Consider the following 12,506-nt stretch of genomic DNA (forward strand, 5'->3'; position numbering starts at 1 on the left):
TAGGTTAATCAGGGCTATGCTAGGCCATTTGGAGCTGCTCCAGCCGTTGCCCCGAAGTCGCCGGTTGCGTATCCGCCGCAAAGGCCGGCTGTCAATCCGTACGCTACATTGCCGCGCACAAATATCGGCCAACAAGGTAAGGGTACTAAATATTATCAATATTACGACGACGAGGACGATTATCGTTCAAGTGATATGGAATGGATCTAGCATGAATAGAGCCACCCAGTTTAAATAGTATTGCAAACAACTTTTCTTCGATTGGAATTATAGAGTGCTTAATATCAGACAAACTAAATTTCAAATGTTTTATATAAAAACGACACACAAAAGTATCTCATTATAATATTTGTTAGTTGCAAAAAATAGAAAAATTATTAAAAATTGTAATGTTCGTGCAATAACTTATAATTTCAAACTGTACAGAAAAATTGATGACTTGTTGGTACAGAACCATTTGCACGGTTCAGCTATTTAGAGCAATACTTCGGATACTTTCCTTTCGATTTCTTGTTTTTTTTGTGCAAAGTAACTATTAAATGTAAGCGTTATAATTTCCAAAATTTTCAAGATTTATAACTGAATAATTCAAATAAATGGCTAAAATTCTGATTTGAATACGAAATGCATTAACACTGCGCAGCAAATTTAACAAAAACTCACCCATTAACCAAAAGAGTTTAATTCAAAATTTTGTTTCGTCAATAAAAATCTGAAAGCCGACTAACACGTTTTTTCAAAAAGACATTTTTTTTTAATCTGGAAATCCCTCATTACTAACATCCCTGTTAATTTTATAACAGAAGTTACTTTACAAAATTGAAAAAAAAAGTTCTGAAATACCATATACTTGTACATATTTCTTGCTGGTCATCGATGTGTTCATGGTTAATAATTAAAATTTTCCCCTATTTGGAACCACCACCGCCATCAACGGCATGTGCCTTCACATATACGATTGCAAATATACTTAAATATACATATATGTATATATACATATGTATAATTAGGACGACGAGTAAACACATACAACAATTACACGAAAAATTACTCGATACAATTTAAAAAACCATTGGCAACAAACTATGGATCCAATAAATATGCCACTATGCCCGCATATAATACGCAATACAACAACTACTACAATCAAGGTAAAAACTGATTGTAAGGTAACAATAAGTAGTTCGAAAGCATCACGCTTCGGCGCTTTGAGCTTTCATATCCTTAAGTCGTTAATGCCAATCTGTTGTTAAGCGCAGTAATTAAATATAGACCTGCTAACTCAAATATAATACATAATATATATTCAACTATTCATGAGCCATTTCAAATCGGTATCTAAATTGAACTATTCCTTTGGAGCGCTTAATAAATCAGTAGCTGGCTGAAGGTGTCTAGAACGTAATTGTGGTTCGATATGGCTGCGTCTTATATTTGCGACTTCAATACCCCGCTTAAGACCTTTTCTCTAAATTTTGTTTATAAAATTAAAAAAATTTAAATTTCTGGGAAGAGCGGTGCATATGTAGGCAGAAAATTTGAGGAAATTACTTCATTACAATGCGAATTTTGGATTATTTTAAAGGAAAATGGAAATAAACGAATATGTGACCTGGTCTACGGAAAGGGGGCTTAGGTGTCAAAAAAAAAGGAGAACAATTAATGAGATAACGAGAAACTGACGATTATTTTTAACAGCTTCTCCCAGAAAACTAGTTTTCGCACGTTAGCTCCCTTTTCGTAGACCAGGTCACATATATGCTTTGCTAAAATAGTTGTACATACATTCAGGAGCCGCTGAACAGAAACTACTTTTCGGAAGGTATGAAGCGTTAGTAATAGTTTTTGGAGCCGAATATGTAATTTTAGCGATATATAGAATCAAAAATCATTATATTAGGCATAAAGGAACTAGAAGTACATACCTATTGACTGATTTCGTAGAGACCGACTGTGGTGCTAAAACTGTTTCGAGAGTACAAAATATAAACTACACAAGTAAATATTCATGATATTTCAAAAAAAAAAAACGAAAAAAAAAAATTTTTTTGACAAATTATTAATTTTTATGTACGTATAACATCTGTATAACTTGTATATCTATTTCAAAATGTTATGGCTTAAACAAGGCTATCCAAATTTTTTTCCTTTTATTTATTTTAATTTCTGAATATTGAAAATTGAAAAGACGCAGTTAACTAACTAAATCTCAAAAAACTATTTTAATATATCCTTCGCATACTTTTAATTAATCCTCCTTTAATTAAAATTGTTTGTATTTCTAATTCTCCCTTTTAGGTTACGTCCATTATTAAACTCAATCAAAGTTCAATTCCCTCCCTTCTATCAAAACTTACAAATCTGTTGAGAAGACAACTACCGGAAAACCATGTGTCCAGTGTTAAGTGGTGAATTTTAAAATATTAACCTGCATGTATACATAATTATATCTTAATATTTCGAGATAATGTTGTGAAGTTTTCAATATCTCCACTGTTTCAATAATGCAGACCAATTTAAATTTACTCTTGTTGTTGAAAACTTTCGTTTTTTCGAAAAACTTCGAACTTAAGTTTTCTCAAATACAATTTAGTTTGAATTTTCCCACAATCGAAAATTTCAGACTGGAATTTTTCTGCCATTTGAAAACGCAAATATTTTGATGTTTAAATATTTAAATTTTACTTGTGGTTAAAACATGCTGACTCTACTAACCTTACCGTAAATGTCATTGTATCGACAAATTTTCAATAAATAGTCAGATTGAAGTTTTCTTCATGTATGATTTAATTTAATTCTACCCAAAATCCAAATTTTTTTCAGCACATAACACATCAGTGTTATTAATATATGTATAGTATATAGTATAAGATAGTAAAATATGCCAACTAACTGCTATTAGTTCGCTGCGTCTCTCCATATTACACTCGTAAGTATCTGAATTACTTAATAGATATACATGCGTACAGATGTTTGTGATTGGATGTGTCAGAAGAGTAGAAAATTATAAATCAGCATTTATATTATAATAAATGAGCACATACTGAAACTAGAACACTCAGGTAAAGCGCTTTTAATTAGAAACTCCGAAATTATTCTATTGAACCGATATAACATATAACATAAACCGCCGCTCCAGCAATTCAACCAATTGATGTAGTACATTAATGTCGTATGGACGTTCTTATGTAAATACATATGTAAATATTTATGCCTACAATTGTAACTTAAAACAATTTCGAAACAAATTTTGTATCGTAAGTTGGGTTTATTTAGTATCCAGTGCTAATATTTATAAGGTCAAGTCGCACATATGCTCGCTCAGGTCTTTACGATTGGCTAAAGACATCAACATACTCGTATAACATAGCATTTCTTATACTAAAGTTTTGCTCCTACATGCTACATATGCACATGTATACACAAATAAATGTTAATATGTAAGTCGCAGATACAAAGTAATGTTATATTTTCAAAGCGCCATTCATTACCTTATCCTTTAATTCTTTCGCCAAGTTGTAGTCAGTTTATACTCTTAGCCAAGCCTCTTACGCTTCCGAGTAATTCTAACAATTAAATGTATTTTATTTCTTTTTCGATCTCGTACTTGTAATTTTATGTTCACACACCCACGTTGATATATTACTAATTAACCGCTGTTTGCAACATTTACTCGCCATTCACCCTCATTCCTCATCCTTCGTCAAAAAATGCGCTAATCATCATTGAAAAATGAATATAAAAAACATTATAAACGGTTTATTTGAACACTGGTGTCTTACGCCTAACGCCTGTATATTTACATAAATTGGTGGCGAAATCGTGCAAAATCCAAATATTTCAAATAAAATCTACACAATTGGAAAAATGTCAATTGAATGAAATGCAAAACCCACCAACTATCCATCCCTCAAATACCTTGACATACAGATTCTGATGCTAGCTTGCAACCGCAATATGCGGAAGAGTTGAATTCTAACGCAGCACCAGCCGGAGTTGATTACTTTGAAGAAGATCATGAGCTGTCCGAAGTTAACAGACAAAACCGCAGTAACTTCTCTTGGCCTCCACCAAAGGAGGATAGCCCCATTGTACCAACGGCGGCACCGCTTTATATTCCTCCACCAGAAACACAACATGTTTTCGCCAAAGCAGCAAACGTTTCACATTCGCAAAAGGAAGATGAAGTGGTTAATAAGCCATCTTTGCATGCAGATGAAATAAAAGATAATGAACACGAACAAAATATAAAGCAATACCTTCGGTCGAATCGACAAAGCAAGTCGGCACCACATCTAACTATAGATTTGCAACCGCCTGAAATTGAGTCTAGCTCGGAAAGTTTTACATCGACATCAACAACGACGACGACAACGTCAGAGGAATATCAACGTATGTACGCCGCACAGGTGCAAGCCTATCAAATGCAACAAATTTATGAGCAGCAATCCGGATCAGAGTTAGATTATCATATGGATATGGAGGTTGCTACTATGCAACAACATCCACAAGATTCCTCCTGTATAAGTTCATCCGAATATATATGTGGACGTCGTAGTGCTCAAGAATGCGTTGAGTCCTTAGTTGCACCATTAAATACAAACAAATTAATCGATATGGTCAGGGAGGTAACACCTAGTCCAGTTCCTCCGCCGAATATCCAAGGAAATAGACATGTCGTCTTTATAGACGAACCTGAGACAAAAGAAATTCCATCATATAGTGACGAAGAATATAAATCTCAAACCCTAGCTAAAAGCGGCACAGTATCTTCCAATTCTACAGTTCCATCTGATTTACTAGAGGAAAGTGAAACTTTTGTTAAAACAGAACATGCTGAAGTTCAGGAAAGTCAACGTATTTTCCAACCCACTTCCGAAATTAAAATTGAAATAGCTCCTGTACGACAAATACCACCGTCTAAAATACCTAACCCTGTGCCCAAGGAATGGATCAACCCCATGGTTAGGGTATTGACTACAGCTCCAGATGTGCCCTTTCACTTAGTAGAGTGCCCATGCCCAAAACCTTGCGATGGTGATTCATTCGAACCATTGGCGCAAGGTCAAACACCACAAGAAACTGTAAAAACTCAAGACGCAAAGGAGAAGGTGTATGCTGAAGAAATCTTACCTATTGAAGAAACTCCACCCAAAGGTTCGTGGCTGGCGAATGCTATAACAACAGCACCAGAGTGGGAGGTACGCTTTGAGCCTCCTCCTTCACAAATAATTCCTCTTCCCGAAGAAACTAAGCCTTATATGCCACCGCCTATTGATATGAAACCGTATATGCGAGAAGATTACCGTCCCAAATCGCCATTTTTAAGTGCACTTACTACAGCACCAGAACGTCCCTTTGAAGGTCATTTTGACAGGGATGTGCCTATTCATTTGCTTGATCTTCCCACACCCAAAGAGCATTTGACCTTGTCAGATGCATTGTGCACGGCACCCGAACGTGCTTATACACCATTAAATCCGGAAAACGCTACCAATGTGTTTGAGGAACAAGAAATCGAAAAGAAGAAAAAGAAACAAGAATTTCAAGTTCTTAATCGTGAAGAAGAATTAGGTATCAAAGCTCTCGATAGTGAGTCCATCGAATACTATACGACGGAAAGGCGAGATTTTTCCCAACATCGTAAATCATCCGCATTTGCGGCAATGCAAGCATTCCAACCAACCCAAGAGCCTTTAATTTCCAATACTCCACGCCAATCCATTGCGTCCTATACAAAAGAAGATTTTGATCCTGATTACCAAGGATACTATAAAGCTAAAGAACGTAATAAAAAGCGCATTGATTACTATCACAAAAAAGAAGAAGAACTTCAGCAACAACATAGTGAACCAATCAAAAATCAAAAAATATCAGAGACTAATACATGTCAAATGTCCTCATTAAATTCCTATACCAAACGAAATTCTTCCTCTGAATCCTCTTCCGCAGTCCAAGCAATGTCAAACACCACTTCTACTAGCACGTATGACACCAATTCAACGCATGCCTCAAGGTCATCATATCAAAACAATACTCGTTCCGTTAAGTCTGATGTCAAGGTCGACTTGCACGAAGTCATTGAAGAAACAACTGAAGAGCTTGAACATTCTGAAGTACTATTTCCACCACCATCACCGCTAAGTCACCTTCATGGAAAATCCGCTTCTTCCGGTTTGCACAAGGCTGATACGATACCTAAATATCAACGCAATTGGACAGTATTACCTACTCAAAGTCCTGCTCGTACTCCAGAACCACCAGAGCTTCGTGAAAATATTCCACTTGCTTTTGTAGATGCACCAGTCACTAGTTCATCAAGTAACCCAGTACATAAACCAGTAGCCCAAAGCTGTACAACAATAGCAGCTTCTCAACAATATCAACAGCAACATGAAAAAATATCATCTGCAAATCGTGATTCGATTAAAAGTACAAGTAGCAAATCGTCTTCTCAAGAGCAATCAAAATTGTTAATGCAAAACAAAAAACCTATCGTACCTATCATAATTGAAGAAAAAATAGCGCCCCAAGTAACAATGGCTTTTCAATCCTTAGACGAACATTTGCAAACTGACGAGTCACAAACACTAAGTCGCCCTTATACGCCTTCAATTAGCTCAAAACCAGTCCCAGTAATTCCCTATTATCAAACACCGGAAGCGCTGTGCTTTGACGAGTGCCCTGCGACCCATGCTCGTAATTACGATCGTCGGTCAGCTTCACCATTTCCAGATCGTGCACGATCTCCTGCTCCGGGTCCACCACCAAACCCATTAGCAGCTATACGTTCATCAAAACCCATAGATAATAAGTTATCTTCCTTGTCTCCGCGTGTTCTTCAAGCCGGCTCAATTACTACTGGACAAAGTTATTTAGGTGCTCAACAACAGCTGCAGCAGCAGCAACAACAAACACAAATATTATCACACTACGAACAAGCAATCAGTACAGGAAGTCAAAGCTGCATTAATAAACCCGATACAATTAAAACCTGTGAAATTGGTGATTACAAGGTACAAAGCACTGAAAAAGAAGTCCAAAAAGTTCATCAAAATCAATCAAAATTAGATAGCCAAACGAAAATTCAACTTGGAAATACTCAGATTGAGAGTAGGCGACGAGTAACTGAGGAATATGAACACACCCAAAGCGCCCGTTCGGTAGAGATTCGCACTGATTCAAAAACTATCAAATCGAGCCCTGCAAGTGAACGTCGCCAATCGTACGGGAAAACGGGATATGTCGCTAATCAGGCACGTCGCTTATCTGGTTTAGAGCAGGAGATTACCAATCTGACTAGTCAATCTCAGGCCATTAGTGCACGAGCAGCCACACTAACTGAGACATCATTTCCTCAAATAAAGTCGCCCGAACCATCATCGAAATTTCCGACTAAACCGGTGTTACCTCCTCACGATGAACCTCAACGTCCAAACTATTTATTTTCTGCGACCCCTTATAACAAAATGGTTGGTCCGCCACCAGGATTTAATGAACAACAGCAACAGTTATCACCTGCCATACACTTGTCAAGTGCATATGGATCATCTGTGGTTTCGCAACAACAGCAATCATTAAGCACATATTCAAGCAGCAACTTCACTTCTTCCTCAAGCAAAACATCATCATTATCATCGCAAGCTAATGCCACTAATGTTGGAAGTCTAACAAAAGCTTCTATTACTAATAACAATATAGCTGGAGCGGCAAGTGCCAGGACCACCGGCGCCAGTGCCGTTTGCCCCGTAACGGGTACATTCTGTCGTCCGGGCCACACTTGCTGCAGACAGCAACAGTTGCTAGCGCAATCTTCTGCAACTGACGTAGTTAATTCTAATCAAAATAATCACTTAACATATCGGACGAACGCTTCCACAGGTTTAACGGATATAAAGACTAATGCGCAAGCTACTACTATCGCTACCGCTAATGCGGCTAATGCCATTGACACAGGGTCATCGCAAGCGCCACATACCGCTACAGCCGCTGCGGCTACAGCAAGCGCAACTACATCATTTCCGCCACCTAATACCGTTGATAAAAACAAGTCTAACGCTGGTCTCGATGGCTTAACAGGTGTTGGAGGCAAAGGAGCATTTGGTGCTACTTCTGCTCCTAAGCGCGGTCGTGGAATCTTTAACAAAGCAGTTGGTCCTGGTGTTCGTGTACCCTTGTGCAGTAGCTGCAATATCCAGATCAGGTGAATGCTGCATACTGAATTGAGAGTTTGGTGTTTTTTGGTTTTATGCTATGGATGAATTGTTGTTGTTTAAATATACTTAAATGAAAATGTTAAGATGTACGTTAAGCATGATAATATATTTTCTGACTTTTTAAGTTTTGTTTATTAAATTGAATTTGATTTCTACTATTCCGTTAAATATTTGGTTACCCTTTTCTAACCCATTTTATTGATCGAGCATATCCAGCCTTAGGTATACAGAAAATTTTAATATATTTACACATGTATGTATTTTAAATTAACCATTTTGGAATGCATACACTTTTCTTTAATTATATGTGCCGTTTAACCCATTATAACCCTTGGCTCGATACCGTTGTGTTTCTATTTTTTCCATTTTGCAGAGCTTTGCACTAAACCCACTAATGCTAACGCTACACTTCCACACAAAGTAAATTCGAAAATGAATCGGAATATTTCGCACGCTCATCAATCGGATACTGACTTGCAAGCCGATGGTAACGCTACTGCTATGTTGACCGAATCCATTGGTTTAATGAATGTAGGAGATAAGATGGACAATTTTATGACAGAAGCGGGAAAAATTATTTCAAATATGTTGGAAGCCCGATTGGCAAATAATCGCGGTACGATGCCGACGTCATCTCACGGTGGTAGTACATCTAGTTTGCGAAGCAATTGTAGCTCCAATCAATCAAGAAGTCCCATGGTAATTCGAAAGCGCTTCGATTTAGAGGACTTCAAAAATGTTGATCCAACTCTTCCAGTGGCTTTGAAACCGGTGGTTACTGTTCAGCAGTTGCCTGAGCAAAATGCATACATTGAAAGTGAGATTACTTGTCAAAAGCCGAATCCAGAAATGTTTTCTCAAAAGGAGCTTAACACTACATTTGCCGCAAAGTTGCCTACTAGCCATCCTATGGGAAAATTACTTGGTATTTGTGATAACAACAAACAGAATTACACCTCAACTCCCCAGACTGTTGACGTTCCACATCATACACATGCGACCGAAACCGACAACTCCATTAAATCAGCTCAGCGGGCTGATATTACAAGTTGTCAATCAAACGATATTCCCTCTGCAAGTAAACCACAAGATGTGATATATCGTGAAAAGACTGGCGGTCCACTAAAACAAAGTTCAAGTCAAAGAGAAGGTGAAATTTCCACTCATGAGCTTGATCGACGGTCATATATCGAACCAACTGATCTCAATGTAAGTGATAGTGCACGAGAAGGACCAGCGTTTAGTATACACGTTCGAGCTCTTGGTCCAAAGTCAAGTAATGGTGAGGGTCTGCCAAACGCAGTTATGCCGCCGGAAAATGAAGAGGTTGTAAGTCAGTTACTAAAAGATGGAAAGCGTCCGATCTGCTGCCAGTGTAATTTAGAAATAACTAAGTGAGTAAACGAGTGTTTATATGATTAACAAAATGTGGCATTACTTTTCTATGTGTTAATATGAATTCAAGTTATGCATATGTACGTATGTTATATGACATCTCGCTAAGGGAGATTGCAAATATACATTTGTTCAAAATATTTTAAAAGTTTTTGTAATTTTTCCAATTCAGAGGACCTTTCATTACGGCATTGGGACGTATCTGGTGTCCGGAACACTTCATTTGTGTAAATGCCAACTGTCGTCGTCCATTGCAGGACATTGGATTCGTTGAGGAGAAAGGCGATCTTTATTGTGAATACTGTTTTGAGAAGTATTTAGCTCCTACATGTAGCAAGTGTGGAAGCAAAATAAAGGTAAGTTCGTTATTATTATTTAAATGAAGTGGAATGAACATTTTTTATCGATTAGGGTGATTGCTTGAATGCCATCGGCAAGCAATTCCATCCAGAATGCTTCACATGTGGTCACTGTGGTAAACTTTTTGGCAACACCCCTTTCTTCTTAGAAGATGGCAATGCATACTGCGAAGCGGATTGGAATGAACTTTTTACAACCAAATGCTTCGCTTGCGGATTCCCAGTTGAAGCAGGTGATAGATGGGTCGAAGCGTTGAACCATAATTATCACAGTCAATGCTTCAATTGTACTGTAAGTTATAAAATTTAAGTCTTATGTTAAATGTCATTAATATTACTTATGTTTTTTAGTATTGTAAACAAAATTTGGAAGGCCAGAGCTTCTACAATAAGGGCGGCCGTCCCTTCTGTAAAAATCACGCGCGCTAAACAATTTGTAACGTTATGTAACTGTACATCAGGGATCACGGATATAACAATACCACCCCACTTACAAAATATGCAAAAATCCTCGAAAAATAACAAAAACCTCGAAAAGAAACATTTCTCAGTCTCAATATCACGATTTCTGAATTAAAATAATAATTCTGAGTTAAGTTAATAATTTTTGGCGTTATTTTGGGAAACCAAATTAACACAACTTTAAATCTAAATGTATTAGCTGTACATGACTAAACGAGAACTCGAACGAAGCTTAAGTACAGTGAAATTCTCTCCACCCTTGGACGTTAAAATATCAAACAATTACTTACAATCGCGCATAATGTGAATAACTGCAACGTGCATACATGTGAGACCATATACATACATATGCAAAACAGTCTCTAGCGATATTTTAATTGTATTGTAAAATAAAAGTAAATATCTAGAATTGTAATCCCGTTTTATCAAATTGATTTTAAATCGTTTTAAACTAATTGTGTTTTAATTAAATGTGTTTTTACTTTGTTTTAGTTTTTTTTTTTTTGAGGCGAAGGCCTTGTATTTTCAGCCTCATTGAATATACATACATTCAAATTTAATTACATATACATATATAGCTATTTCTGAAGTCCCTTGTCATAAATGGCGAATGTTAATTAATAATAAAAGGAAGCTTTCCGAGTTCGATAATTTATCTTGTAATATTACATAAAAGACATTTGTATATAATATATAAACGCACCACGTAAGTAGTAAACAGCACTACAATGTACAGTTAGATTTAATCATTCATTATATACAATTAAGGGTTAAGTTCGGGACGGAGCGATAGTCACTTGGATTTCAACTTGTAAGAAAACTTCAACCTATGCAAGGTTAAGCGCAGCCGAATTTGAATTTTGCTTGTTTTTTTTTAAATAAATTTTGAGTACAATCAGGGGGCCTATTCTGTAACTCGATTCGAAAAAAAATTTACTCGAATTCGGATTTTTTACATTCTGTAACTCGATTTTCGAATTTTCAAGCCAATTTTCGAATAAAATATTCGTTAACTTTTGAGTTGTAGAAAGCAAAAAAGAAATTGTACGTATTTATTCTGGCACAGGGTGGTACAACTTTCGGATAATTATAGTGTAGATCCGAATTTCGAATAGAATACATTTTCGAATCGAGATACAGAATAGGGCCCCAGATACAGTCGGAACTGCCTATAACGAACTCTTATATAACAATGTTTTCTTTATAGCGAATCAATTATAAGAACACTGTGTTTTGAATCTACCTTGAGTATACAATTTATGATCTCCATATAACGAATTTCCCTATAGCGAATATTTCCTTATAACCAAGCATTTTTTGCGACCGCAACTTCAAGATACATAGTATAGAGTGACACGACATGACTTCTCTTTGTAAAATAACGTCAGTTTTGGTGGAGCTTTGAATAATTTTACATTTTACATATTAGTGGCATCACTAGTCCACTCTGCACTCGTCGGTAAAATTAGAAATATTTTTAATTAGACGAGAGCGACAACTAAGAGCCTGCACGCTGTTTAGGTACTATATTATCCGGAGATACATACGTGCTCTGCTATCTGCTGTTCTAGTAGATTTCTTTCTTCATTAAATGTTGGGCACACTCAAAAGAAACACGTCACTCCGTTATCGTAGCCATACTTGTACAGGTACTCTTTAAATCGTCCATAGCCAGTTAAAAATTGCGTCATATAAAAATCCGTATGTCCAAGATTTCTATCCACCCAGCTTAACATTGGCTAAAAGCGACCGTCTGTCTTGGTTTGGTCCACCTATGTTGGCCATGATTCGCGATAAGGCTGATATGACTCGTGCAGCTTTTCACAGGTTGTTTCAATGTGCATCGTGTAGTTGATTTTTTCACATCAAATGTGATAATTGCACCATATTTTGTGTACCTTCAATAGCTTTATCTGCTATTCCCGTCAGCTTTTTGATTGCGTCGACAGTGGAGCGCTTTCTGCGGAAACCATCTTCAGCTCCTTTCCGAAAAAACCCCGATCTTTCTCCTGCATGTCCTGCGTTGGAAAAAGTGTTTCAACAACATTTTTAAGAAGTATTGTACAGGCCAGCG

At 36.8% G+C, this 12,506-nt stretch overlaps 1 protein-coding gene across 12 annotated transcripts in view; it reads left to right on the forward strand.

The window, feature by feature from the left end:
* The window catches only part of LOC126756538 (PDZ and LIM domain protein Zasp), a 53,852-nt gene extending 42,769 nt beyond the window's left edge, over positions 1-11,083 (forward strand). For 4 of the 12 annotated variants that reach the window (XM_050469665.1, XM_050469667.1, XM_050469664.1 and 1 more), the window contains 5 exons: positions 4-136; positions 3,931-8,203; positions 9,784-9,967; positions 10,023-10,262; positions 10,322-11,083. In XM_050469665.1, coding sequence (XP_050325622.1) covers positions 4-136; positions 3,931-8,203; positions 9,784-9,967; positions 10,023-10,262; positions 10,322-10,399 — 4,908 coding nt within the window. In that variant the 3' untranslated portion in view covers positions 10,400-11,083. Of the gene's footprint in view, positions 1-3; positions 137-1,010; positions 1,152-2,298; positions 2,801-3,930; positions 8,204-8,589; positions 9,611-9,783; positions 9,968-10,022; positions 10,263-10,321 lie in introns of those variants that run through there. The other 8 variants (XM_050469670.1, XM_050469672.1, XM_050469668.1 and 5 more) reach the window with 8 other exon arrangements.
* The last annotated feature ends 1,423 nt before the right edge of the window (positions 11,084-12,506 follow it).

The sequence above is a fragment of the Bactrocera neohumeralis genome, chromosome 4 (genome assembly GCF_024586455.1).
Source record: "Bactrocera neohumeralis isolate Rockhampton chromosome 4, APGP_CSIRO_Bneo_wtdbg2-racon-allhic-juicebox.fasta_v2, whole genome shotgun sequence".
NCBI classification, from domain to species: domain Eukaryota; kingdom Metazoa; phylum Arthropoda; class Insecta; order Diptera; family Tephritidae; genus Bactrocera; species Bactrocera neohumeralis.